At 39.8% G+C, this 12768-nt stretch overlaps 1 protein-coding gene across 2 annotated transcripts in view; it reads left to right on the top strand.

Moving 5' to 3' along the window:
• The window catches only part of maml3 (mastermind-like transcriptional coactivator 3), a 185984-nt gene that overhangs the window by 99755 nt on the left and 73461 nt on the right, over nt 1–12768 (top strand). For both annotated transcript variants that reach the window (XR_012407336.1, XM_005160012.5), the window contains exon 2: nt 8172–9755. Coding sequence is in view for 1 of the 2 variants with exons in the window: in XM_005160012.5 (XP_005160069.1) it covers nt 8172–9755 (1584 nt within the window). In the remaining variant the exon portion in view is untranslated. The remainder of the gene's footprint in view (nt 1–8171; nt 9756–12768) is intronic.

Genomic DNA, 12768 nt, shown 5'->3' with positions numbered 1-12768 from the left:
CATTTATAGCATGAAACAAATTCTATTGAAGTAAATGGTTTCTGGTTTCCAGCAGAATATCTTCTTGTGTGTTCAACAGAAGAAAGTAAGTCAAACAGGTTTGGACCTAGTAAAGGGTGAGTAAATCATGACAGAAGTTTGAGTTTTGGGTGAACTATCCCTTTACGAAACTGTTTGTGCAAAATGCCTGAATATAAATGGGTCTGAAACATTGTGCTTTCAGAGAATTGGATTGCTGTTGGGATGGAATGCATTCAAAAAGCCACAAAGACTGCTTACTTTTTTATCTAGGATAAGCGTTCTTACACATTTTGTAAGAAAGGTACAAAAAAACAAGGTATTTATTCATACTTCACTTTAAAATGTGTATAGATACCAGGCATGAAAAGCTTAGTGCTGATACATAAGTATTAACCAGTGTCTATTATGTGTGTCCAATGTGTCACCCCCTTCCCTTAGTTCCAGCCTTCTGCGATGAGCAAACAGGATGTTGGGTGCTCCCAATTTTGCTTATGTGGTGTGGAATGTTGGACAGCTTTTCTTACGTAGTGGAAGAGACTCTAATTCTGAATACCTTGTTCTGAGTAATGTTAGTGGAAATCCATTAGCAGCTTTTCCACTATTGGGCCGAACAGTTCAGTTTACAGAACTATTGCATTGTGTGCTGATCCGGGCCAGTCACCATTGAAACAGTTTTGTTTTCCACTGTAGTGCTGATAATAGAACTTATTTAAATGTTATACAATTGCATTAGTTGTTGTTTTTGGTAATATATTTGTACTGTAACCAGCAGTATGGATGATTTCTGTTTTTGGGACTGATATTTATTTAGTTGAATAACTATAACTAACTACTTGGAGCACCTGCACTCAGTTTTAGCTACAGTGGCAACCTGGCAACAGAATGGTGATGTTGTGGTTGTCTAACTCAGTGGTTCTCAAAGTGGGGGTCGGGACCCCCCAATGGGTCGCGGGACAATGAAGGGGGGTCACCTGTGTAACGGAGGCCAGCTAGTGTATGCTGTGCAAGTAAACCTCCCTCTTCTGACCTCTAAAGGTGCTCTAGCGACAGATGCTAGAGGCCATGGTCTTTAGCCTCCTTGTTGGAGCAACCAACTCCCATGCGGAAGGTCGCCGGTTCGATACCAGCTCGGATCGGGTTTGGTGGCGTAGGACCGGCGGGGTTACCCTGGTGATTTCCAAATATCTATTTATTTTTATTAAACCATAAGAATTACTATATTTTATCCATAACCTACTGAAAAGAAAAAAAAAATTAATTGTTAATAGTTACTATATAGTTACTATAATAGCTCATAGTTACTAGTTCTATTGGATTGCGACCCCTGGGGTAATCATTATATTAAAGACTTAGCAATAGCGTCAGATGCAGCAGATTGATTTTATAATACCAGGTTAAACTTTCCGGCACATTTACAGCACTTACATACATAAATAAACGAAGAATAGACTTGGGTCTATTGGTGTGTATGCGCATTTGCATGCAAGTTTTCTGCTTTATAACCACCTCAGGGGATATTGGGGGTCGCGAGTCACAGGCATTGTTATTTTGGGGGTCACTGGCTGAAAAGTTGGGAACCCCTGGTCTAACTGCGCCTAGAATTCTGTGTTGACAATGGTTTGGTTTGAAATTGTACAACGCTATTCCACGCTCACATGGAACCATACTTCACTGTTCTTGGAACAGTTCAGCATGATAGTGGTAAAGAGGCTGTAGTATATAGTGATTAGTGCATGGTGCAACATTTGAGACAAATTTTTTCATTTGCTAATTTTATATTTCAGTGGCATAGCCCCACCTATTGTGAAATTCTATTAGCTCTAATATCTCTGCTGTTTATACTGTAACATTAAGTGTTGGCTTGAGATTGCAGCACAATTTTGGACAGATAGATTACTTGTCACTATAACTGGATAGTACTGTATCAAAATTTGGCACTTTCTTCTATTTCTCATTTGCATTGTGCGGTACTTTATATTACAACACAATTCTGTATAGGTCACCCATTTTCCCCTTTCACTGCCAACATTATGTTTACTTAGTAGGCATGGTGTATCCCAGAAAGTTGCGATTTAAACCTATTCATGCCTCAAGAAGAAAACTGATCAGGCTGTTCACATATTACACACTCAAGTAGATCAATGTAGATGTGGTGCTCAAATAGAGAGAGAAAGCAGAGCAGTTCACGCTTTACACAAGTTTAGCTGAGACATGTAAACAGCTCTATAAACAACAATGAAGGACAGCAGGCATGTGCCTGTTAAGTCTTGTTTTTAATTCTGTGTCATGCAATCGTCGTGACCCACGCCACATACATTGCTTTTAGCCATACATTTATACTTCTGCGTGCTGTTTGTGTTGCTCTGCAATAACTCTTCTGAAACCCTAGCTCAGGGGTGTCCAAACTCGGTCCTGGAGGGCCGGTTTCCTGCATAGTTTAGCTCCAACTTACTCCAACACACCTGCCTGGAAGTCTAGTATACCTAGAAAGAGTTTGATTAGATGGTTCAGGTATGTTTGGGTTAGAACTAAAATATGCAGGACACCGGCCCTTCAGGACCGAGTTTGGACACCCCTGCCCTAGCTGGCAGTAGGTTATGTTATGTTTCTCTGTCTCAAGATTATCTGCAGATGGTTCGTTTTTTCTGAACGCTACCTTAATTTACAAATAACTAAAACTCGCTCATTCAGAGGCGGTAACTGGAGAACGGGTGAACTTGTAAACAATCGCTTTATCGGGCTTGCGGCTTTAAGCACTGCCAACACTCGGCACAGATACCCAAGCCAACCAATCAACTCGTGCTACCTGTCGTTACAATGTGTAGTTCCATTTTTTGAGAGGTGTGCGACTGTGCGAAGTTTCGAAGTTTTGTTTGTTCATTGCTGTGCATTGATGTCATAATATTATTTTTATGGTATGTTTCATCTCTATATTTTAAAATGTTGCATATTTCTGTTGATATGTTGCCGATTTTGTCGTTCCTCTGGCTTGTTGCACACACAAGCGAAAATTCTCAATAATCCAACAGTGTTTGTCAGCAAAGCTAGCTCTCCTCTTAAGGTACTGTACATTTATGCTACATAGAGTATGTGCCCATAAAAGTAGTATGGTATTTTTCGATACCTTGGTACTGCTTCTTTTGTAATCGTTTTTTTTTTTAAGGGTTTTTAACCTTTATTAGATAGGACAGCAAAGTCTTGAGAGCAGAAAGAGAGGAGGATGATCTGCTAAGAACCTTAAGCCATGAATCTAACTTGCTATGTTGTCACACTAACCACTAGACTATTAGTGATGACACTTTGGTACATCTGACAGTAGAAACGGGAAATACATACAAACAGTATAGTACTGTACAAAACCATACTGGTCTATTTTTAAACCATACAAACCTATTTATGCTAAGTGCATGCTGTAACATATCAAGACCACTAACATTAGATGATCCTCAAGGTTGTGTTTTATTTATTATTGTTTGATGTTACAGGATTTAGGTATGCTTACATTAAGCATTGCGTATTTAGTCAAAGAATAGCTTGCAGAGATTGAAAGAAGGTGAACGCAATGAACATCAGCATAGGGAAGGTATAGCAGGAAAGAAAACATTAGGGAGGGAGCCCACTAGAGAGATTATTGGCAGAAGTGTCCAGTGCACTCAGCCCGGGAGCTGGGGGGAGGCGCTTCAGGATCAGGAGGTTGCTATAACAACTGCACCTTGGTGGTTCTCTCTCCAGTCACATGAAAGCATTAGCGTCTGTCTGAAGAGCTCTTCTGTCTTTCCCTCCCTCCCTCTTGTATTCCTCTCCCTCCCTTTATCCGTGTGCTCTCCCACATGGTGACTGTGAAGAGAGCAGGAGAGGGAGTGTGTTTGTGTGAGCTACTGAACACTTTAATAGGCAGTGAAATGGAGAAAAACAAACATCAGCCTCCCCCCTCTACACACGGACTTTCTCTCTCTCTACCTCTGCTGCGTGTTTTCTTAACCCTGCCATGCTAGTTAAGGCTTGGGGGAGGTTTCCTCGCCATTCTTATCCTATTACAGCGGTTTCCAGCCAAACGCTGCTAGCTAGATGGCTCTTTCTGTCTGCGGCTTATGGCGTCGGTCCGTAGCGTTGCGCTCGACCCCAGATGCTGGTAAAGATGTCTGCTTGAGGGGGCTGGTGGTAAACATACTTAATTACGCCTCGCTTAGCATGCAGGGGCTTTGCAGGAAGATGATCATTATTGATATCAATCATGTGCCATTCGGAGAGGATTCAACCGATAGGGTGCAGGAGCGGAGGGAGCGAATGCTTAGCGGTGTCATCAACAAATTTATGAGGCAACGAGAGGACATGTTTGCACAGCAGAATGTGTTTGTCAGGGCTTCAATTCTAGCGATAATTATGGTTATTTTCATACTTTCATCTAGGATGGAGTAACAAAATGACCATGTATACAATAATAAAAATAATATTAATAATAATAATAATAATACACAATAACAGTGAATAATAACAATAAAAATAATAAAAATAAACAATAATGACACACAATAACAGTAAATAATAATAACAAACAATGACACGCAATAACAATTGATTATATATATATATATATATATATATATATATATATATATATATATATATATACGTATGTGTGTGTGTGTGTGTGTGTGTGTGTGTGTGTGTGTGTGTGTGTGTGTGTGTGTGTGTGTGTGTGTGTGTGTGAATGATTGTATGATTATATATTAATAATAATATTTGCATTATACTTTAAAAATAAATTGCATTTAAAAAATATTAAATATATTATAATACTAATTATTAAAATAAGGCTAAATAAATTTAAATATTCAAACAAACAAATGAAAATAAAAAATATATTTTATATTTACATTTATTTATAAAAATAATATTAACTCATTCTTATAAAATGTATTAGACTACAATTATTAAAACAATAAAAACACTGAGTACAGTTCAACATTTTATAATGTAGCTTAATATAATGTAAACAATTTCAAAATATTATTTTAAACATTTTTATTGTATTTTTTTCTATAGAGGTGAATTTTATATAGTGTCTGTGACACCAAATAGATGTTGAAAGCCCCTGCATTACAATACAATTTATCTCAGACTCAGCTTTATTATCCCGTAAGGAAAACTAAAATTGCAACAAGGTACCATAAAACAGGCGAAGTTTTATGTACACATTAAAAAAAATAAATAAATATATATATATATATATATATATATATATATATATATATATATATATATATATATATATATATATATATATTACCACACAACATCCATACACAATCCATACAATTTATAGACAGAAAAGCCCCACCAGTAAATAATTCTGTTATATGAATTATAATATTTATAATAAAACGTAACATAATTGTTGTTGTGAGTAAATCTTAATTTATTTACTTCATTTATTCATAATTTGATTGCCACTAATGTGACTTATTTTGGGTGCATTTCACCCCTAACCTATGGAAGGTAAATCCTGCTGTTTTTAAATAAATCATGTAAACATTGAAAATTAAAATGAAAACCAGATTAACTTGAGGCGGAAATGCAGTAAAAACGAAATGTTAAATCCGCAACTTCATTTTATTTATAGATTTGACAGGGACGATGTGTTGTCACAGTGAAAATAAAAATTAAATCATTTCATTTTCAATTTTGGCAGTTATTTTGCAAACAGTGAAATTGTTAACCTGGTTTTCATTTTAATTTCCAATGATTATTTGATTTATTTTAAATTGGCAGGATTTACCTTCCATAATAACTGTTTTATACCTCATAAAAAACAAAAACATTGGTTACCTGTTCACATGGGCAGTATTGGAACTGTTTTACCTACAGGACAATTTCAGAATCACATCTATTTTCTAAATGTAGTTGCCAAATCCCTAGCACAGACTATTTGAACCTATCCTGTTTCGTGTGTTCTAGATTTCTGCCTCGATTTCTTTTTTTCTCTCTCGTCCCATCATTCACTCTCCCCATGTGAGTGACAGTCATCCTAATCGTCTTTATGGCATGATAAACGGCACGAATATTGACAGCCGTCGTGACGACGGTTGCCTTGACAACCCCCTTAGCTGTTGCACACAACAGAGGTGTAACAATGAAAATGCGACCCGGCACAGACCTACAGTCAACACAAATGCAAAGTGCATATCTGAGCTTGCTACAGCTTTCCTTCAGTACAGTAATGTGCCTGTTAAGCAGTGTCTTCGTGAGGTAGATTACAGTTTTAGATGCATGGATGCGCCTTTTTATCACGCTTATCTCCTTCTTTTGCATAAAGCTAGCCAGTAAACATCAGCCTTTCTTGTTCCCCGTCATGATCTTGCTGTTCTTCTGGTCATGTAGAGAGAGACAAACTGAGAGAGATAGAGGGAGGGGGACTAGACATATTGCCTCAGAGGAGAGCTGTAGAGAAGATCCATGAATCTTGTTGTTTCAGAATCTCATTTCGCATGTTTCAGCTGAGTGTTGTGTGTGTGTGTGTGTGTGTGTGTGTGTGTGTGTGTGTGTGTGTGTGTGTGTGTGTGTGTGTGTGTGATTTCTAACATACATAGACACACTCAAGTCCATTGGGATACAGCAAAGGAGGTGGGTGGGATCCTGCTGTTGTGTACAGGGAGAATTTGTTGCTAATGTTCTTGCGGTTCGTCTACGTTCTGGGTTTACACTCACATAATCGCACACATTTCACTTCTGTAATTAACACACCGGTAAATGTGTTCACTGTGAGAGTCATTAGCGCAAGCGGAAAGATGAGGAGAGATGATGGGAAATGCTTTTCACCTTCGTTTCTATCCTCACCTCTGAGGAGGCATCTATAACTCCTTCCCCATCAATACTCACTGTTGTTCGTTCTCCACTGCTCTGCCCTGCAGTAACGGGCAGGAAAGGGATTGTCTGCAAAGTGGCGCGACTGAATGTTAGAAGAATTATTTGTGGTAAACTCGCATTATGACTGATTGTAGTTACTTTAAAACCTTTTTTTGCAATTTACTGTGTTAATAAATTTAGCAATTTAAGGTAAAAACCACAGTTTTAAGGTTTGTCTTCTTTGATCCCTAACCTTTGTGATCATGTACGAATGTGTAAGTGTCTAGCATGCTTGTGGTGCACGGCTTAGACGCAGCTTAATGGCTGAGACAAATTAAGCAGAAGAACACTGTGGGAAGAAAGTGTGCCCATGTGTGAACAATGAAACTCGTTCATTTTGCAAGTGATTCCCTCCACCTCTATGCACTCTCTGACTCTTTACTCACTCTGTGTAATTGTAAAGTGATAACTGATTCTTGCCACCTTGTTTTCTCTTCTGTCAGTGATTCTCTGTGCAGTGATATTAGTATGTGTGGCTTCAGTAAAGCAGGGATCTGCGAAACATATCCCACATTAAAATTACAGTATGTTGTACAGTAATTAGAAGAGTTAAACAACAGTTTTCAAGTCGTTTTGGAGCCAGCCTAATCGGTAAAGTTTTCCTTGAGCAAAACCTGACTTGTATGATTGATCTACACATAACTATTTAGATTAATCAACCAAAGGACCTCAATGCCTAGCCTGTTATTGCCTCATGAAGTCTCTGTTTAAACCTATTCACCTTTGTAGATTACAGAAAAGCATTACTGGAATTAAGTGTAGGCAGTTTATGTTGATCAAAATAGCAGCTCTCTTTTGACGTCAATCGACACCTCAGTGAAAGATGTCTTTACAGCCAGATAACCAAAAAGACAAGGCACTCAAAGTAATTTCAAATTAATGTGTAATGTTTGTAGAAGTAGGTTACACATAACCGCAGTGGAGGTTGCTGACTTAAAACTTGTGCTATTGTGAAATGTTTTGTTAGCAAGAACATATTACCTATGTAAATTTTGGCATTCTGGACCAAAAACCACTCTGACGTGCTTGTGCTTTAAAATGTAAATAATGTTTGAATAGTGCCACGTTTATAGTTTATAGTGTATAAATAGTGCAGACTATTTATACACTGAGAAACCACTTCACTGGGTTGCATTATGTAAGATATTGTTGAATGTAGGACAACAGTCTTCTGAAAATGTGTTTCATATGCACCTGAAGAGACTTTCTAACCATTGTTTTCTCTCTTTTAATTTCTCTCTCAGCTCCAGGAGACGGTAAAGAGGAAACTGGACAGTGCCCGGTCTCCTTTAAATGGTGACCAAAATGGCCTCAGTGATGGAAGTTACTCCCCCACTACAAAGAGACTGCGAAAGGAAGGATGCACTGGAATGGACTCTCTCGGTAGCCTCCCACCCATTTCCCCTCTTCATCAAATGGACATTAAACCCACCTTGCCCTCGGGCAACAACAGTGCCTCCTCAAACAATGGAACTGGCAATGGCAATGCTGGTACCAACCACATTACTGGACGACCTGAGGATTTAGGCAAGAATGGTGGAATGCCAGATATTAAACTGAATGGATCATTGGATTTGGACGATGGCTTTAGCTTACTAAAGGACTTGAAACAAGAACCGTTGGATGATGGAGCAGGTATAGAGTCTTCAGAAACATCACTTTCAAATCAGAACAAGCTCTTCTCTGATATCAACCTGAATGACCAGGAATGGCAGGAATTGATTGATGAATTGGCAAACACTGTGCCTGAGGATGACATGCACGACCTCTTCAACGAGGACTTTGAGGAGAAGAAGGAGGTGAGTGACTTCACGCGGGTTACAACAGAACAAACGCAGCTTGCACAAGACCCAGCACCTAACTCTGTAGCTACGGCACCCAACAGTGCACCACAACCGCAGAGTGGACAGATGCCCATGGGGTCACCTCAGGTGCGGCCATCTTCCTCTGGTCCCCCATTTGCAACTGCTGCCAGTGGTACACCACCCCAACAACCCTTGCAACAGTCACCAGCAGTCGGCATGCCATCAGGATCACCCGCTAACTGCGTTGCTCGTTCTCCGCAAACTCCCACCCAAGCGCAGACCCAGGCCTCAAGGCCGGGGAATGGATTTATGATGAATGCAGGTCCTGCCGTTGGCCCAGTTGGATCAACTCCAGTAGCAGGAGGTGGTCCTGGATCAGGCGGAACAGGTGGAGGAGGTGTACCTGTCCCGCCCACCTCTGAACTATCACCGGCTGAGCAGCTCAAGCAAATGGCTGCTCAACAGCAACAACGGGCTAAGCTTATCCAACAGAAACACCAACAGCAGTCCCAAGCAGCGAACTGGTCACCTGCAGGAGCGCCTACAAGCCCTTACAGTGGACCCTTTAATCCAGACAAACCAAATAGCCCCATGATGTATACGCAGGCTTTCAATCCTAGCAACACAATGGGGCCAAAAGCACCAAGCATTAACAACTACCTCCCACAGAACCATATTAACATGCTCAACCAGCAGCAGCAACAGCAGCAGCCTAATAACTTGGCTGCTCAAAACAGCCACAATAAGCAGCTGTCTTTTAGCAACACCAAGCCGCTGACTCATTTTAGTGGAGTAGACCATATGAATCAGCGGATGACGCCACCGATGGCCAATCAAGCCAAAAACCCAATGATGCCCTACATGCAGGGCAATGCAGCGCAAGGGGGTGGGCCACCTCAAGCTCCAGGGCCAATGCCCAGTCAGACAGCCCATTTAAGTGAAGAACAGAAGAAGATGATGATATTAAAGCAAAAAATGATGAGTCAAGGCTTGCCGTATGGCCCTATGCAGCCGCATGTACAGGTAAGATCCTTGATTTTATTCCCGAATTGTTATACTAAGCTAAAACTAGGTGCCGCTCTTGCATTTTCATTGATGTTTTAATATAATATTTTGTTCACCAAGGCTGTGCTTGTGAATTTGTTTAGGAGCTAATCTTTTGAGATATTCATGCTCAGATGAAAGTTGTTCCATTGAGTTGTCAGCTTTAAAGCTATTTCAATAATACTTAGTGTACTTTATGTACCGTACTGTTCTAGACAAGTTCAATAGTTTTTGGTTTTAATGGGAACATCTTAGCAGTTTGTTTTAAATTGGTCTGATTCCATGGATTGTCGGACATTTTGTTTAAGCTGATCTATTTGAGTTACTTGAACTCTTTGCATGTAAATAATAACTTCTGAAAATTCTTGTTTAAAAATTCCATTTCGAATGAAGACTTCTACTTTTGTTGTCAATTCAAATTCAACTCAAGGTCCATTATTTCACCCAAACATCTATCCCCCTAATTGACCGGCTGTTGCATATTGAACACATCAGATTGAAGCTCTAATTTGATTGCCTTCATACAATAATCTGTTGAAGAAGAGTTAATCACTTGATTTGATTTGTTTTAGTGAGGCAATGTTTTTGAAATATATTCAGAGGTTTATTTAAGGAACTGAGTAGTGGGTGATTTAGATAACCACAAACATCTACTGTTTATCTTTCTGCTGTTATTTTGTATGTGGAATATTCTGTTCTTATCTCATTTTCTGCTATCATTTATTGTATTCTAGTCAGTCGTGTGTGAAAATTGAGGCACCATCTTTACATTTTCTGTAGTCATTATTGGTCTGTTATTGTGGTGTATTCTACAGTATTTCAGATACTTCCAAACCTAGAAGCATGACACCTAAAACACCTTGTTAATCAGGTTTTGAGATACGAGATGCAAAATTGTCCACATTTCTTGCAGTTTAATGAAACTTTTAGTTATACAAGGCTAAATGTTAACACTTATGCATTGAGATAACGCTTCCGCACTGGGCAGTTTGCCTAGAGACATGCAAAGAGTCTAACCGATAAGTCCTCACCCATAACTCTGGATTTTATGTCTGTGTTGTGCGGTGGGACAGTAATGGTTCCTGTTGCCCTGAGCAACAGCTAGCTCTTGGAATAGGAAATCGACACTCTGTAATATATTTATGCCTATGCGCCAACCTCCGATGTCCCCCTGGCCACCAAAATCCCTTTTCCTCATCCTATCCTTGGTATAAAAACGCTGTCTCTTCTTTTAGGTTTTCAGATCATTATTATCACTGCTCACTTAAATGTCACTGCCATTTTCTCCTTAGATGTAACCACTGGCCTTCAGTCCACGACTAATGAGAAGTGTAAAATTTGTTGGGATCTGTTGTGTGATTATCTAACACAAATCATTAGTTAGGCTACTGTTTACTTAAAAATGTCAGCCAAGACTGCCAGAATGCCTTTGTTATTGGAAGGGTGAGAGTACTGGTGGTGGTCTCGGTTGCCGAAGAGGTCTCGAGTCTGCTAGCTTCTGAACTGTAAATTATTCTCATTAATGGTGACATCCTCAGCCCCTCCCATGCACCCTCTCTCTCCTCCTTTCATTTTATCCATCTGTTCATTGGGTTCTGTAGCTCTTGCTCTGAGATTAGATATTCCTCCACCCCTTCTCTCTCTCTCTCTCCCTCTCTCTTTTTTTTCTTCCTCTGCATCTCCCTTGCCCCCCCTTCCCTTCTTCCCTCGTTCTCTCTCCTCAGAAGCAATAAAGGGGTAGATTTATGATGGTTGGTTCCTTTGCAGCCTGAGGAAAATGCGGTAGAACAGTGAAACGAGGTAGAAAGATGGAAAAAGGAAGAGAATGAGGGGAAAAAGCTGAATTAAGGTGGACCATAAGTAAAAGATGGTTTAAATTATGGAACAGGTGTAAAAGAAATCAAAGACTAAATGGGAGAAAGGCAGTATGGAGGAGGATGGATAAAGAGAAATTTCTGCTCATTTGGAATTTTGCCTCTTCCTAAATATGCTTACAACAGCAGGGTTTTTACAGCTTAAATGACTTGGCAGCTGAAAAATGTTTTGATTTTTGTCAGTAGTTGGCTTGCTCTATGTACTTGACCCAACAAAAATGCCGGTTTCATTGCTTTCGATGTAGTGGATATAATTATAACAAACATTTGCTAATTCTGCACATCATGTTTTCCCGGCCACCTAAGACCAGCCTGACTAGTGCCTTCATCACTAATGCTAATTTTTGTTTTGCCTGAGGTCTGCATATCAAAATTACTCCTTCGCTTCCTGTGCTTTAGCACAGCATCGTTTCCCGTTTCTTGCACTTATTAGTGGTAAATGTTGTTACACGCAAATTAGAACAATAATGGACCTGCAGTGAAGTACCTACCGCAATATCTTTAAAGGAGCCAGCTTGGCTCGTGTTAAATTCAGACCATTTGCATGCAATGCACATGCTTCTCACAATATGACATTTAGACCTTTCTGATGTCCCCTTTGTCCACAGAGAGCATGTGCAGTGTTATATGTACTCGCTTCTCTGCTATGGAAGATCAATAACAAATCCCAGCACATGCATTTTGTAAATTAGTAGCTCCATTGTTTAAAAGGTGTGCAACAGTGCTTTTTGGCTTTACACAAAAGATGCGGCTCTATATCTCTGAGAGCAACTGATCTATCTTAAATTTTGAATATAGTTTTAAGTTTTGTCATAAAATTTCTGGGCAGCAAAGTGGCGCAGTAGGTAGCACAATTGCCTCACAGCAAGAATGCTGCTGATTCGAGCCTGGACTGGGCCAGCTGGCATTTCTATGTGGAGTTTGCGTGTTCTCCCCGTGTTCACGTGGGTTTCCTCTTGGTGCTCCGGTTTCCCCCACTGTCAAAACACATGCGGTACAGGTGAATTGAATAAACTAAATTGGGCATGTTTCTTTGTGTTAGGTTGCAGGTAGAAGGGCATCCGCTGTGTAAAACAAATGGTGGATATGATGATGATATGATTCCACTGTGGCGACCC

Source organism: Danio rerio, chromosome 1 (assembly GCF_049306965.1).
Source record: "Danio rerio strain Tuebingen ecotype United States chromosome 1, GRCz12tu, whole genome shotgun sequence".
NCBI classification, from domain to species: domain Eukaryota; kingdom Metazoa; phylum Chordata; class Actinopteri; order Cypriniformes; family Danionidae; genus Danio; species Danio rerio.
The sequence above is the reverse complement of the archived record's forward strand: the minus strand, read 5'-3'. Positions and strand labels throughout refer to the sequence as shown.